Consider the following 16,494-nt stretch of genomic DNA (forward strand, 5'->3'; position numbering starts at 1 on the left):
TTAAAAACTGGATGGCTGAGAACTTTCTACAGCTGAATGAAGGCAAGACTGGGATCTTCATCTGTGTCCCAGAGGAGCTGGTTCCCTAAAGATGACAGATAATTTGCTCCTGTGGCCTCCACACTCTGGAACTGTCTCCCATTAAGTCTGAGATCCAACACATTCTCACACCCAAGGCATCAAAATATGACGCGTGTGACCAAGTCTCAAATTGTAAGTCGCTTTGGGTAAAAGCGTCTGCTAAGCACATAAACATAAACATAAACATTTTGACGCCTTGGGTGTGAGAATGTGTTGTGAGATCAGAGGACTCAGTGGTCTCCTTCAAAAAGCAGCTGGAAACTCACCTGTTCAGGCTGCTGATTCTTCCTGACTACCTTCTCTTCGTGCTGCTGTTTCTACCAATTCTGTCTTTCTTGGGATGATTCTTCCTTCACATTTTTTAATCTAAATTTTTCCGTTTCCCCCATTTTTTATTATGATTTTATTTTTTCGTGTGTGAAGACAAACAGACTGAAAATAGTGGTCAGGGTATTTTTGTGTTGTGGTTGAACAACATGTTTTTCTTCAATGAGTCTAAAACTAAAAATATTGAGGCAAGAATAATAAATTAACCACAAATATTTTTTCTAACAGTTGTTTTTACACAAACTTTGCCACATAAAATCACTGAACTTTTTCCCCATAGGGCATGATTTGTCATTAATTGTTGCAAAATGAATGCAGCAAACAGGCCACCGTGTCAGCTTCCCTAGATTTCCCTGTTCTATTTGGGAGATGGGTAAAAAGTTTTTAATAATTTTCAATTTTTTTAACATCCTTTTTCTATTTACAGTTCTGCTGAGAGATTGTAGTATTGTATTTGTTTTTTTTTATTGTATGCACAGATTATTTTTATAGTTACATTATTCCAAAAAGGAATGTAAGGAAAAAATATAAGTCTGCAAAATGTTTGATCAAAATAAGACACCGTTGTTTTCAATCGTATTGGGTTTTGGCGCCATCATGTGGTTATTGGTGGTACAATTGAGGGCTGACAGTGAGGAAGTGCAATTCACGGAATAATAATACTAGTTGCAGTAATTTTCCGGGTGTTTTATTGTGAACATTTAGAAATGCGCGTTTGTGTCCTTTTAAAATGAATCAGTAGTCTTCTTTTTTTATTGTTGCTGTTGAACACATTTCTGACTCGATTTACTAAGATACGGAAAGCTAACTTGGACAACTTTCCTCCTTCCTGTGAATCGAGGTTACCATGACAACAGTTGTAAACTTACAGATGTCCTTGCTAACTTGGAGTTGTCTTGCTAGCTGTAATTGTGGTTTTAAATATATTTCAACAGAAACTACATTTTCACAACTTTCTGCTGTTTTTGGAGCGCAGCTATGTCAAAGTACAAGACAAATAAGGTCAGAGGTTTATGACAACAGCCGTTAAATGAGCTAAGTTTGCTACATACTGTTTTATTTGAATTAGATCATGATCGTATTAATGTAAAATCCAGTCTTCAAGTTTAAGATATATGCTAGAAATTCATTAAATGTGTGAAAGATTACTTTATATTCAACACCTACAGTAGCCCAATTGGCTGCAGTTTGCAACGAAACAAATAAGAAACTTATGATTGTTTACATTTTATGTGTTATTAAAAACAACATGCAAAATAATGAATTTAAAGGCACTTGATTCAAATCCCTGCTTTCTTTTTTTATTGCGTCGATTCCTTTTCTCCGTTCATTTCTTAATTCTTCATGAGATTTTTTTATTTGACAATAAATTATAAATGTATTTATCATCAACTGTGAATTTGCTTCCTTTAATCCTGCATACATTGTCAGATGGACTGATTGATAAAGATTTGGTCCATTTTGGCAGTATAAAGGAAAATCTTATGAAGCCAGTGCTATAAGAATATTATTTTTCTCTTAATGATGCAGTTAAAGAAAATATATAAATATAATAGAATTGATTTGGAAGTAATTCTTGATTACTCTCATGCACAACATTTGAGCAGCATTTCTTAATTAATAAATCCTCATTTGTTAACTTTACCTAAATTACAGGCATCTGCATTCAAAGACAATGGTAAAGGTGAGGAACGGTAGGTGTCATTCTTAAAATTTCTAACCTATGAGTCAATAAATGGAACATTGCTATCAGTGAATGTTACTGTGACTTCTCAGGGAAGGAAGACACTGTGTGCATTTCAAGTGTGGTGCAGTCAGCACCATAAAAGATGTTCTTCACCAAAGACCAAATTGGATGGAAGTCAAAGAGTGAGTTTATGGTGTAATAAAGGCTTTTCAGAAAGGTGCAAATGTGTAATTAATAGTTAGATGTCATAGCATCATCTTTGTTGTGTATCAGGCCTATTTTGATACATTTTCTCCCATTTACAGCAATGAAGAGTGGGACTTTAACTGGTGTGATGTGGGCTGGCTCAGAGAAAATTTTGACCACATTTACATGGGGGAACATGTCAGAATAAATCACTTTCCAAACCATTATGAAGTAAGTTTCACTCTGGACTGTTATGACCATAACGCAGTAATAAAAACAAACATCTAACTTGTCTTTTGTCTTTTATATAACAGCTGACACGTAAAAATCTCATGGTGAAAAACCTGAAGAGGTATCAGAAAAACCTTGAAAAGGATTTTGGCCGCCCAGAGGCGTCTGAATGTGATTTTTTCCCCTGCACCTTTGCACTGCCCAGTGAGTACCATCTATTTGTGGAGGAATTCAAAAGAAACCCTGGCAGCACTTGGATCATGAAGCCGGTGAGCCAACGTAGACTCTCTGCTATACAACGCCTTCCTCTTTGTGTTTGAAAGACCTAAAAATCTTCACACAGTTGTGTTTGTTTAGGCAGCAAAATCTCAAGGCAAAGGGATTTTCCTCTTTAGAAAATTGAAAGATGTCACGGACTGGAAGAAGGTATCGGGGTTAATATTCCCATTGAATGAAATGGATGAACACATTCATTATAAATGCATTTTGTTTAATCAGATGGTGCTTACAGGACAGCTTCCACACAGAAGAACAGAAGGATGCAGCACATGTGGAGAGCTATGTAGCTCAACGCTACATAGAGAACCCTTACCTACTTAATGGTAATAAACTGGATTAATCAAATATATAAATATGTCGCGATTAAAATTAAACTGCAAGGTTTATTTTTGTCCCTGCAGGAAGGAAATTTGATCTGAGAGTTTATGTCCTGGTGACATCAGTATGTTTGCTAATAAATTACTATTTTTAAACGAGATGTAATTCAGTATAGCATAATAAAACTAACGTTTTATGTTTTTTTTGTTCTAGTACATTCCTTTGAAAGCCTGGCTGTATCGAGATGGCTTTGCCCGCTTCTCAAACACTCGCTTTTTCCTCGGCACCATCAACGACAAACGTATCCCTTCAGTTCTGGCTTTGAAAACATTCCTATTATTTAAAAGTCTGGCTTTGCATTTGTAGCATGTGATGTATTCCATAAGTCTTGTTTTTTTGTTGTTTAGAGAGCAAGTCACCCCCTAATCAATGTTTTTTGCAGGAAGCGGGAGTGGAGTAAAACTCTGGTAGGGGTGCAAGTCACCCCTACCAGAGTCTTACTCCACTCCCGCTTCCTGTTTGAAACATGCAACAAATCCTGTTGCCTGGCAGACCAAGAAGGCGGAGCCACTAACCAATACACACAGGCTCACAACAACATTGTGACATCATAATGTACCAGCCAATGTCATAGTGAACCCCTTAGCCAACAGCAATGGCAGATTTTAATTCAAATGTAGTGCAGAGTTTTTACCTGAAGACGGCACAACACTGACAGTTTTAGGCAGAACGTTTCAATTTTTACTAAGATGCACTTAAGTGCCAAATTACTGACTGCACATGTCTACAGCACGATTAGATACTCATTTATATAGTTTAACAGCAAAAACAAAAAAAAGTTGATTTGAGGCTGACTTGCTCTTTAATTATTTAAAAAAAATTTCCTTTTGGCCTTTTTTAGACATGCATCTCACCAACGTGTCTGTCCAAAAAACAGCACCTGACTATAATCCTGAAAAAGTACGTAAGAACTTGACATACCCTGTCTACCACCACTCTTTGACTGATTGAGTCTTTTACAGATTTCCATTTGTTTGACTAGGACTGTAAATGGCAGCTGCAGCAGCTTCGACGGTACCTGACGGCCAAGCACGGCAGAGAGGTGGTTGAAACCCTCTTTAAAGAGATAGATAACATTTTTGTTCGAAGCCTGCAGAGCGTGCATAAGGTCATTATAAATGACAAACACTGCTTCGAGCTCTATGGTTATGACATACTATTGGACCAGAACCTCAAACCGTAAGTGTATCCACACACCTCCTGCACACATATTCTCCTTGTAACATGCAGGATTTTCTAGGTTACAGACTTAACTAAATTTGAAAGTGTGCAATGCAAATGTCAGCAACCTCTACTCAGCAGTTTTCTGGTCCTTTTGAACCGGTCTAGTGTCAACTCAAAAAGGCCAAGTAAATGTTTGCTGAACATGACCCTGCATCTCTTCTCAGGTGGCTAATCGAGGTAAATGCCTCCCCGTCACTCGCTCCCAGTAGCAAAGAGGATTACGAGATGAAGTATAGACTACTGGAGGACACTCTGAATGTTGTTGATATGGAGGGGAGGTAAGGGTTTATTTCTAATACGTGCTTGTCAAAATGTAAATACTGTCTGTGCTTTCATTAATTTCAGCTTTTTAACCTTCCCACTGTCCTAATGGGTGTGACCCCACAAGGAAAGTTGACCATTGAGCAGGGTTGATGGTTTATCCCTTGGGCCAATGTGGCAGGGGTGAGGAGTGAGCACCACCTCACCCCTGCCACATGGACCTCAAAGGATAAACCATCAACCCTGCTCAATGGTCAACTTTCCTTGTGGGGTCACCCATAAAGACAGTGGGAAGGTTAAGAAAATTGGAATACTGGAAATGTGAGAATGTAGAGCTGAACCTGTTCTCTGATATGGCTGATTGTTTTTCTCATTAGACTAACTGGTAAGGAAAAAAGAGTGGGAGGTTTTGATCTCATGTGGAACAACGGGCCCGTCTACAGAGAGGACGCCAACCTGCAAACGTTTAGCAGTTCATGTTTCACTGCCAACACTCACTTAGGTAAACTATCAGTGCAGTTACCGCAAGCTTGATGTAGCAAAACCTCTACCTCCACCTAGAAAGAGACCTGATTATGTGACCATATCTAAATACTGAAATGTTATAGTGCTAATAATTTATTGATTTTTTTTTCCAGGGTGTGTGAACGACAGAGAGAAGCAGCTCTCCATGCTCCTAAAGCCCTTCCCATTTCAGAAGAAGATGTAAACACACCAATATTCCATAACCCCAGCAGTCAGTGTGGCACACACGATTGTCGTAGCGACCAACACTGTCCAGGCAACACTAATAAATACATTATTACTTGCTCCTGAATTGGTTTTCTGATTATGACACAATTTTAACCTGAACAAAGCTTGAAATTAGCACATTTGCTCACATCAAACATTGATATGATAATAATAATATATAATAATAAGATATGATAATGACAAGACTAGTCTTCATTGTGTGCAAAACATTTATTATGCCTTACAAATACTAAACACTGAGAAAATATCACAATCTTTCAGGGTGCATATTGATATACCGTACTCATTCCCGATAGTTTGGCTCTCCATTCAAGCTCCTTAGGTATGGCTTTGATATTTTACATGGGGGTTAGTAGAGGCAGTCAGACTACGTCACATATACAACAAACATAAACCAGTAATTAAAACACTTCTACAGTTGTTAAATTTCCATGGAATTTTAGAGGTGATGTTTCTAATGTCGTCATGTTACGGCCTATCTTCAACTATAGAAACACCAATGAAATGACAGCACAGGAGACAAAAAATACGTCCAACTCTTTTACTAAATATTTCTCTTTAAGTGCGTAACAGTGGAAACTTAAAGATGTACAAGTAAACAACAACCCTTCTCATAAATATAACTATGGTATATAAAAACTGGAAAAATATGCATTTACAATCGTAGCAAACAATCCACCATCTTAGTCGACAAGACGAACTCAGCTCAATGCAAAGTACAGCAAGATATCATGGACTACAATTCAAGCTGTTCAATAATGAAAAGCCCTTGTAAACAAAAACGTAAAACCTAGCACATGTAAAGAAAATTCACACGGCACTGCAGTGCCTCCAATTCTGCTGAAAATCCTTAAACTTAACAAGTATTTTCTAAACACGAGGCACACACAAAAAAAATTAAACATTTTAAAGCTACAATCTGGAATTTTCACCCTTTCGGGATTTATGTATGATTTCTTTTTAATCCATGAAAGTGATGGTCGTAAAATTTACTGTGATATAAGTAGCAGCTTGGCCTGCTAGACTCTTCCTCTGTTTAATTCTGCACAGAGAAAGTCTGGTAACTCTCCTATTCAAATAACCCCACCCCTTGAGAATTCTGACCGAGCCAATCAGCACTGAGCAGAGTACGTCTGGATACTCAAAGGCAGAGAGGCATGAGAGGCGGGACTAGCCAGCTCAAAAATAACCAATCAGAAAAAAGACGGAACTGCTGACTGTACCATGCAGCGCTGTAGTTTTTTAGCTGTAGTAAAAACAAAAAAAGGCGTCTGGCAACGGCACAAACATTTATGTTTTTTTTTTCAGAAGAAAGACTTTTAGCGCTTCTACTTATGGTGGTTTTAAAGACATTCAAGTCATTTAGAACAGAGGAAAGAGCCGTAGCAAACACCGCCTCTTCGTTGATTATGAGACACTGAGCGTTGCAGTGTGTGTCGTCCGTGACGCTGTAGTTTTTTAGCTGTAGTCAAAAAAGGCGTCTGGCGACAGCACAAACATTTTTTTTTAGAAGAATGGCTTTTAGCTCTTTTGCTTGTTGTGGTTTTAAAGACAGTTAGAACAGAGGAAAGAGCCGCAGCAAACTCCGCTTCAGTCGCCCTGTTTATGACAAACTCAGCGTTGTGGTGTGTGACATACGCTGCTCAGCACGGATTGGCTCGGTTAGAAGTCTCAGGGGGTGGGGATATTTGAATAGGAGAGTTACCAGACTCTTCCTCTGTGCAGAATTAAACAGAGGAGGAGTCTGGCTGGCCAGGCTAATAAAGTAGGCAATATGTCTTTTTTTGCAAAGCCCGTCCTGTAGAGCCCCATGTAATTTGAACTTAGCGCCATTAAGCATTAACCAATAACGTTGGACAACTGCTTACATACAGTAGTCAATCATGGAGCATGCTTGAGCGTTTGAGGACGTACATAGGTTGATGCAGAGTTGACGATGTTTCTCATGGACAAGTACGTTTTTAAAATATATGAATAAACAACATAACATGAGAATAGCTATTTTAAAACAACGTTTTAGCTCTGTCAGCTAGAGGTGTGAGTTCACGAACAAGAGGCGTTGCTTTCAGCCGTAAATATGGAAGTGGAAACCGTGCCTTAAGGTGCAATACATTTGTCAGCCACTGGATAGTGCCGTTGGACAAAATAAAGAGGATTGTAGCTTCAAGTACCACTAAAACAGCAAAAACTGAGTTTTGGATTACCAGAGTGTTAAACATCAATGTTAGTTACTTGCTCAAGCTGTTTAGCATTAGATTTGATCTACTTTTCGTAGAATATTGAAGGGTGACTGCAAGTGCAATGAAGTTCGGTTCACATAAAAAATGTTTTATTAATTCTTGCCGAGTTCATGTTCATGTCTGCTCAGCATTAGGCCTGTTACTGTATATTTAGCATTAAACACATCGTTAACTGTATTTATTTCCTTTAAAGCGACTCAGTCACTAATGGCATCAGCTGTAGGGTGGCTGTGCACCTCAGACTCATTATTCTGCTGTAGAAGTTAGATCATGTTAGTATTAAACAGACTACACAGAAAGCAAGCATTGGTTTAACATCCATGTAACCACTAACTAAAGCGCTATACTTCGGGGATATAGGAGTTACTTTGCAACAAAGTGAACATTTTTTGTTTTGCTGTTTTGTTTGAGTACGCTATGACTGCTAGCTGGTGCTTTGCCGAGAAATGCTGGGACTTTAGCAGCTCTTTTCATGGCAGTTTTAGAGGCCTGACCTCTTGCTTCAGTCTTCTGACAGTCCCTCTCCTCTCTTTGAAGGGTGATCATCTCCTTCTTGCGTGCAGCATATCCCTGTTTCTCTGCACTTGCTGCTTTGGTTCCTCCTGAATCCTTTTTAACATCCGTCTCAGAATGAGCTCTGACACGGCTCCTTCTCACCTGACCTCTGTCGGTTTGGTTGGTGCCACTTTCTTGAGGCGGTTTACGAGCATTTCCTGCAGCTTGTATGTGCCTGAGATGACTCCTTCCAGCTGAGGGGCTCACTGGTGTCCGAGCCCCTCCTCCGCCTTGTCCTCCAGGGCTCGTACCTTCTGTAGAGGGCGTTCTGGTCTCGCTGCTGCTTCTCTTCGCTGCCGCACCTGGTCGAGCTTTGCGCTCGAGCAGTGGACTGAGTCGTGAGTGGCATTGGTATGCATAGGCAGAGCAGCTTCCGTTGCACAGTGGGTAGCGAATGTGACAGTGTGGACAAACTGGGAAGCGAGAGAGCTGGGGCTGGGCTGAGGCAGGCGATGGTGGGTTATTAACAGGTGTAAATGGGAAGGCTCGGGAGCTGTGCCGCACCCCTTTGGGGGAGTTGAGTCTGGAAGGCGGGGCAGTGTGAGGCCTTGCTGGATGAGCAGTACTTTGAGAGGGGAAGCCCTGCGGTCTTTGACGGCTCCCAGGCAGACGACTGCTCTCTGCTTGCATTGTTTGGATCTGGAGCCACTCCAGTTGCAGCAGCCTCTCCAGGTATTTCTCCAAGGGCCCTACAGGTTTGGGCCTGGGGGCACCGCGGCCCTCGGTGTGGAGAAACACAGCCAGCTGCCTCAGGCTCCAGCAGTTGAATGGAGGAGGCAGAAAGTCTGGATAATGGTAGTTTGGTGTTTGACTCTCAACTTCATCACACACTGTCCCAAGGGGTCCTGGAAAATCTGGGAGAAGATCATTAGTGTTGATAATCTCTGCCCGGAGGTTGAGATGAGGAGGCGTGCAAGGAGTACACGGTGAAGGCAAGACGGGCAGCCTCTCAGAATCTGACAGATCACTGGCACTGTCAGTGTCTTCATCCTTGGGATTGTAGTGCAGCTGTAATCCCTCTGGGGTGGGGGCCGGGGAGTGTGTTAGGGGCTGAGCTGGCAAGTGACGTAGCCCTGATATCGGAGAAAGCGGCAGAGACAAGGCTCGGCGGTTCGTTCCCATCCCTTGACGATTCTGTGGGAGCTCACCACTGCACTGTGACGTTCGTAGATTTTCTCGTTTTTCTTCTTTCCTGTGCCAAGAAGACTGCTTGCGTAGCTGAGATCTCAACTCTCCTTCCTCTTCAGGACTATAACGAGACACAAGCATTAAGGAGACCAGATGCACAAGCAATGATTACTTTATTAAAGTTTTACTGACATTCATTACATAGACAAACATAATCGTGAATCTAATTGGGGGCGATGGTGGCAGAGGAGGTAAGTGCCCGCCCTGTAACCAGAGGGGCTGCCGGTCCATTTACTGCTCAGTCTAACAGTCGTGTGACTCGTGTCCTTGCTAGTGTCCGTGCTAGTTAGAGGGAAGCGGCATCTAGCATGTATATAAGCCCCGCCTCTTGGTTAGTCCATTGCAACTAGTCACCACCAGCATGTGAATGTGAGTGAGCATGGGTGAATGACTGTTTTGTTGTAAAGCATCTGGGGGGGCTATAGGACTCTAGAAGGCGCTGTATAAAGACATATCACCTTCTGAGCTCAGGAAGGCCACAGCATTACCACGGAAAATGTTCTGAGGGTTATTCTTTAATGAAGTTATTTTTTTACTTTTATGATTAAGGAGTTTCTGCAATCCTGTAAGACTAAGGATTTTTTCACCAGTTCACCATTAGTGTTAAATGCTACCCTAGAAACCTAAACCGTCAGTTATGGAAGCAGAAAGATTTTGCTCTGCGTGTCGGTCTAGCTACGCTTCATTAGAACCACCACAACCCAGGAACTTTCTGTTTTGGTGGGCAAGATGTTAGTGCGACTAAGCAAAACAAAAATGGCGCCAACTCATTTGAAATGGCTTTGGTATCAACTTTGGACTAATTACACTTCATTTGTCAGATAGAGGTACTTCAGTCCTTCATTTAGAAAACGGTTGTATTTGTGTCTTCTTTGACAGTGTTTGACTGACATCGGTAGCGGTGAGTACACGTTTTTTGTTGTCCAATAGAATGCGGAGACAGTTTGAAGGACAACCGTAGATCCCGCCCCATGACTGAGATTGGATTGCGACTAGACTGTCACGTATAGGACGGCTTGCCAGGCCAGTTAAATGCAAAATCAAGCATGAACTTTAATGATGTAATAGTGAGTTGGACCTCAAGTGAAATTCTGCTTAGGGCTTCTTACAAACTTGGACCAATCTACACACACACACACAAACACAAGGGGTGGACCTTTAAAAGCACCCTAGCGCCAATGGCGCTAAATTTTCTCGTCGAGCGGTAAATAATTGACGACTTACTGCCGGGGTGAGGCCCAAGCTTTGTTTGTAATTTACACACCGGCTTTCACCTCCCCCTGTGGCCACTCTTAGTAGTGTTGGGATACATCATGGCCGCGCCCTGTAGGAAGCTGCCGTTTTTGATTCCTGCACAGGTTCAGGTGACTAGAGGCGAGTTCACTATAAAAGACGGAGTGGAACCACTCTAGAAACACACAAACACGCAGGAAGATGGCGTCACCACAGGGATGGGATTTCTTGATGAAACCTCCGGCTAAACGGTTTAAAACTGGTGAGGACAAGTGAGACCGTTCGAAACAGTATGAAGCAGAGAAGCGTGTGCGTAGGTGGAATGATTCTTAGTGGTTTAAAGAAGACTGGAGGCGCCGAGAATGGCTCGAGTACAGCAAAGCGGAGGAGGTGATGTACTGCATTGTATACCGGAAGTATGCGACGACAAAATCAAGTTTGTTGAAGGAACAAACAAATTCAAACTAGAATACGTTAAAGACCACAAAAAAACAGCGAGCCACATGAAGGCAGAAAAGAATGCTCTTGCAAATACAGCAACGGTAGGAGAGTCGCCAGCTGCAAAGGCCCCAGTGGCGATGACGAAAGCACAGCAAGACAAACTAGAAAAGTTGTTTCGTACTTTCAAAGAAAGGAAGGCCATACACAGACTTCACTTGGATGTGCGAGTAAGTATTATTTGCTTAACAAATTATCAAAATACTGGGTTTGATCTGTTTAACGATGTGTTTTTGTCCATTTCATTGTTCGATGGAGAAAAAAAGAACCAGAAAAGATGCACTGCAAGTCATCTTTGATTTAAAAATAAATTTAATTCTGTTTAACTGCCATCAGCTTGTGGACCTGCTGCTGACCCTGCCTGCATCTACAGCTGAATGTGAAAGAGGTTTCAACCACGTGAAAATGATAAAGAGTGACTGGTGGTCCAGCCTGTCAGGGAAGAGTGTGGGCAAGCTCATGTCGGTGCTGTTACTGTCGGCAGACATTAAAAACTTCGACCCGAAGCCAGCCATAAACATGGTTTCAAGATGTCCAACGGCTAAGGCGTCTTGATTTCACGGATGGAAAGACTTCCACTGCTGCTGAGATGGACGACGCAGAGCCAGAGGAAGATTTCATGTGCGTGGGTCAGGGCCGCTTGCTCTCCGTGATGAGCAAGAAATATGAGGACGAGCTTGACAAGAACTTTGAGGTGGAGTAACATACTAGTCCACCACTAGCCAAATATTCAGCCTGCATCACAATGGTGCCAGAGACTGACACAGTGCTGGTTGGAAATATGTAAATATATACAGAAAAGTTTATTATGTTTGTGAATGTGTGCAAAATAAAGGTTTATTACATTTAAAACGGTTCAGTTGTTATTTTGACTTGTTTTGACAGCTGACCTGCGGGGCCGGTAAATTTTCAGAGTCACCGGCCTGGCTGGCCGGTTGGTTTTGAAGTTAATGTCCATCCCTGCATGCACATGCACACACACACACACACACACACACACACGAGCTCTTACCTGGAGACTTTACTTGTACTGCGTGTAGAGCTCAACTTCAACCTGCCACCTTTAGACTGAGCACCCTGTAAAACATCCAGCACCATTCTCATTCTGCAGCACATCTTGCATAACATGTTTTCTCATTGATTTCTCTCTTGGGTTCATCAGGTGCCAGTCACATACCCTCTGCGATGCTGTGGCTGTGTCCTTATCCTGACCTGGTCCCGGAAGGCCCTTTTTCACCTGGCTCACTGCTTTCTTCGTCTTGTTACTCTTCTTAGCGCTGTGGAAACGAGATGGTTGTTTGTTTATCACGCCAGTCCCCCTGCGACACCATCATCCCGCCTTCATGATGTCACTAAAAAACAAAAGGCCTTACCTGGCAACTGACCCGCTGTTTTCGGCATTCTTAACGCGTATCTTCTCTTTGGAAACGACGCGCTTTAGTGTCGTGGCTGCTGTGCGTTCCTGCATGATGGGTCCCATCTCGCATATATTGCGGGGAAAGTGGTCTTTAAGTCCAGTATGATTTATAACTCACACGGTGGCTAAAGAAGCCAGCCCACATCTCTTTTTAGACACTCGATTCCGAGAATCAGGTTTAAATCACCCATTTTCTCTGAAGTGCTGCACTGCATCATGCGAGCTTCTATCAGCGTCCTGCTGCAGGTTTACACACGACCCACTGTTTTCCTCGAAGACCCTCCCTCGCTGTTCAAAATCGATTTTGCTATTTGCTGAATAACTTATGACAACAGAGCCTCGTCGGTTTCGAGCGCTATCCTTTTCGCCATCATACGCTCAACCCGGTAAAAGGCAGCACGGACGCTTATGGCTGTCAGGTAGGTTTGTTTACTTGCTACTGCTCAGAGGCTCGCTGCTTCTGTACCAGCGAGTGGAAGAAGTGCATTATGGGACTTGAAGTCCATATGTATACGCAGACAATGACGCAGACTTTTACGGAGCTAGCGTAGCATTTGTCCGCCAGCTTGGATGGGTCTCCAATTCGCCCACAGTGTATTTATAATTGAGGAAGGTGTTTACTCAACTTAAAAAAACAAACAAGTTATTATGTTTTTTTTCTTCACAAAACCAGATATGGTAGGATGATTAAAATATATATGATAAAAATAAATCACAACAGGTAGGTTAGAAAAGTCCGAGCTTGTGTGTTTTTAATAGTGTGTTGGCTGATGTAAACGTAAACAAGAAACGGTCAATAGTTTATCGGTTTGGAGAGTGAGGAACCCACCCAATGTGGTGGCAGACGCGGTTACGCTTTCCTACAAAGACAGACGCCCCGTGGACTGGCACTGCCTATTGGAGCAGCCGTAGTAGTCAGCAGCCATTTTAGATGGGTATCCATTCGCCCCCAGTGCATTCATTTCTGCTGAGGAAGGTGCGAACACAACTAAATAACACATTTAATGAACTTTTTCACAAAATCAGACACAAGGCACAGCACAACAACTGAATTATACATACAATTATACAAAATAAATCAAAATATCAAATCCTACCAGGTAGCATAAACAAGTCTATTGTAATTCCACATGATCTGTTTTCAACAGTACGCAGGTTATTGCAACCGTAGGCTGCACAGAAACGGGCATAATTGCCCACACTGCATTGACCTTGGAGAGTGAAGAGACCCACCCAACATGGCGACGACTCTGTTATGCTCTCCAGCGCCCAATGGGGCGTCTACGTTTATGAACGTAACGATATATAAATCAACTTAAACATTTTTAGAAGCAACTAACTATTTAAAAAACTTTATACACAATAGGAAATCAATCAGAATCATATTGACAGAGAACGTACAAACGTTAAAAGACTCAATACCCATGATGCATCGGTGATTTTTGTGACGTCTGTAGTTCCTGTTGTCTGTGTGCACATTAGCTGATCTCCATCGATTTCCAGCAGGACGCATGTGAGCTCTTACTATTTACAAATCGGTTATCATGATTGAAACAAGTCGCTTGGACTTCATGACGAAACGAATCGCGCTGCTTTGGTAAACACAGCATTAATGGAGGATCGAGCTCGGGCTGCATCTTGTTCCTCACATGCAGTCAACGCTCCGCGTCTATGGTGGGGGGATGTCAACATTTAGTGTTATTGCGACGATGTAAAATTGCGAAACAGCTGCTCCAATACAACCTGCATTCAGGCACGTACGCCCAGGGTACACGCCCACTTCTTCTGCCAGTTTTATAACAAAGTTTCCTGTGTTTTTGTTTGAAATAATGAACGATCGTAACATTTTGGGTCATGATGCTTTTGAAAAGGGGGTCTTAAACGAGGTGGGTGGGGCATACTACCTCGTCATGTGGTTTTAAATGTGTAAATATGTCTTTACAGGTGAGCATAAGTCAGAAAATGGATAGAAGGTGGTTCATTGGCAATGAGAGGATACTTCCCTCAAAATCTGAACAGCCAACATCCAGCTGCAGCAGTGGCTCAAGGTCCTGCATGACTGTTAACTTGACTGAAATGCTCCACGCTGACAAGCCTGCCATAAGGAAGTCTGTACCGATCCGTCCGCCAAGCCCCAGGGCCTCTCAGCCAAAAGTACAAAAGTCCCACAGCTTTCTCACCTGCGAACCCACACCTAAACCCATCATCCGACAACGCTCACGCTCTCTGCCATCTGCCTCAGAGAAGAAAAAGAAGCAATGCAGAAGTGTTGGTGTGCGCTTTGTTGATTCCTTGGGCCTGGACCTGGAAAACGTCAGGCTCTTTAAATCAGAAGAGGATCCATTTGTGCCGTATCATGTCACTTTTCGACTACTGATGGGCGCTGAGATGACAGATGGAAGACACCTGGAGATCTCCTTGCCATACTTAAAACCAGATTTCGCCAAACAACCTGGTGACCAGCCACGATTCCTGCATCGCCTTCATGAGCAGAAAGTGTGTCTTGAAAGAATCTTGTGTTTTGAACTGGGGATTATTGGAATCACTCAAGTGGTTAATTTAGATTTTCAGAAAGATGTCACTGTTCGATATTCGTTTACAGAGTGGAAGAGTTTTGCTGAAACGAAGGCTTCTTGGGTTTCTAGCATCACCAAGACTTGGGAGGGAGGTGGGGGAGAATTTAGCTGTGACACATTTCGTTTCCATCTGCCAGTCCTGCCAATCCCGCAGCCTGAGTCATCTTTGGAGTTTGCAATTCAGTACAACGTCTGCGGGGCTGAATACTGGGACAACAATGATGGAAACAATTATAAACTAATCTGCCAAAATTACAAACTCACTGTACCTAAAGAATGTGAGGATTGCATGCTGCATTTCACTTAAGGTGCAGAATTTCTTTTAGCACTTTTTGACGTCTGGCATCTTTAGGCAAACCCACTAAAAGTAGGATAGTTCCAATTAGAAATGAGCACTTTAGCTTCATAGCATGAACAAGCACTAATTCATGCATTATCTTTTGAAATTGTACTGAAATATAAAACACCCTTTATAGAATTGAAAGCAAACAATCACTTAACTACATGTGAGCATCAAATTGAGGGGATGCCCATGTTATATTTTGTTGAAACCACTTTTTTGTGCATAATCATCAGCTCTAATAATTTAATAAAATGCAGAAGTTTGGTTTGTTGTAACATCATTTTTCTGCATTTAGAATGTATTGTAGATATTAAATAATTTCTTAAGAAATATAAAAAATATATTTTATTGAAATTTCCCATGAGTGAGAAAGTGTTGCTTATGATAAAAATACTTTTATTTTGTGCTATAATTTATATTCCCAATAAAAACTGAAGTCTGACACTATTACGGCTGAAGTTTTATTTGTGCATTATTTATTGGCTATTTTTGAACAAACTGCTTCATTTAAAATGTGCAAAACAACACAGACACATGTAGATGAATTAGGATTAGCTCACAATACAAATTGTATTTAATCTGACTCCAGATGTGTCACTCATGTTAGAAAATGTGATTAGTAGAATTTGTGCCCTGACAAATTTTGATAAACATTTAGTAATATGGTCCCCTGGGCTGGACCAGGGATCAGTTTGCTATGTAAAACACCCACAATATTAATTAATTATGAGCAAAACATATAAAAGAAATTGAGAAAATATGGAAAACTTTAATTTTTCATCTACTTAAATTTTACCTTTATTTTCACTGCAGAACAGTTCACATTATGTCTTTTAAATATGTAAGCTTATATCATTCAGGTGGCCTTATATATTTGCTCACTGTATATTTGAAAATTAATGCTTTGTATTTTATTCAGGGTTAAATAATGTCCATGTTCATGCTGGACTGATCTTACATGTCTTTCCTGTTTAAAACAAATTATGGACCTTTTAAAAAATTAACCCTTTGATGCATGAATTATGAAATCTTCAACT

The 16,494-nt window shown here is 41.4% G+C and overlaps 3 protein-coding genes across 5 annotated transcripts; 2 read left to right on the forward strand and 1 right to left on the reverse strand.

The window, feature by feature from the left end:
* The first annotated feature begins 1,232 nt into the window (after window positions 1–1,232).
* ttll9 (tubulin tyrosine ligase-like family, member 9) lies at window positions 1,233–5,471 on the forward strand. The gene is made up of 14 exons (XM_070544652.1): window positions 1,233–1,410; window positions 2,065–2,102; window positions 2,185–2,277; window positions 2,401–2,512; window positions 2,596–2,781; window positions 2,870–2,938; window positions 3,024–3,114; window positions 3,193–3,233; window positions 3,323–3,410; window positions 4,011–4,069; window positions 4,152–4,348; window positions 4,558–4,671; window positions 5,032–5,156; window positions 5,293–5,471. The coding sequence occupies exons 1-14, from the start codon at window positions 1,387–1,389 to the stop codon at window positions 5,361–5,363; spliced, it is 1,308 nt and encodes a 435-aa protein (XP_070400753.1). The 5' UTR covers window positions 1,233–1,386; the 3' UTR covers window positions 5,364–5,471.
* A 127-nt stretch (window positions 5,472–5,598) lies between these two features.
* fam217ba (family with sequence similarity 217 member Ba) lies at window positions 5,599–13,020 on the reverse strand. Its single transcript, XM_015967605.3, has 4 exons — window positions 12,495–13,020; window positions 12,299–12,398; window positions 12,134–12,198; window positions 5,599–9,451 (listed from the first exon to the last, which is right to left on the reverse strand). Exons 1-4 carry the CDS (start codon window positions 12,599–12,601, stop codon window positions 8,011–8,013), a joined length of 1,713 nt encoding a protein of 570 aa, XP_015823091.3. The 5' UTR covers window positions 12,602–13,020; the 3' UTR covers window positions 5,599–8,010.
* A 952-nt stretch (window positions 13,021–13,972) lies between these two features.
* Window positions 13,973–15,904, forward strand: ppp1r3da (protein phosphatase 1, regulatory subunit 3Da). 3 transcript variants are annotated; one of them, XM_015967604.3, is made up of 2 exons: window positions 13,973–14,051; window positions 14,483–15,904. In XM_015967604.3, exon 2 carries the CDS (start codon window positions 14,501–14,503, stop codon window positions 15,419–15,421), a length of 921 nt encoding a protein of 306 aa, XP_015823090.3. In that variant the 5' UTR covers window positions 13,973–14,051; window positions 14,483–14,500; the 3' UTR covers window positions 15,422–15,904. The 3 variants fall into 3 exon arrangements, with proteins under 3 accessions (XP_015823090.3, XP_054601786.2, XP_015823089.3); XM_054745811.2 differs by having other exon boundaries at window positions 13,983–14,306; XM_015967603.3 differs by having other exon boundaries at window positions 13,983–14,291.
* Window positions 15,905–16,494: the final 590 nt, after the last annotated feature.

This window comes from Nothobranchius furzeri, chromosome 15 (assembly GCF_043380555.1).
Source record: "Nothobranchius furzeri strain GRZ-AD chromosome 15, NfurGRZ-RIMD1, whole genome shotgun sequence".
Classification (NCBI taxonomy): Eukaryota; Metazoa; Chordata; class Actinopteri; order Cyprinodontiformes; family Nothobranchiidae; genus Nothobranchius; species Nothobranchius furzeri.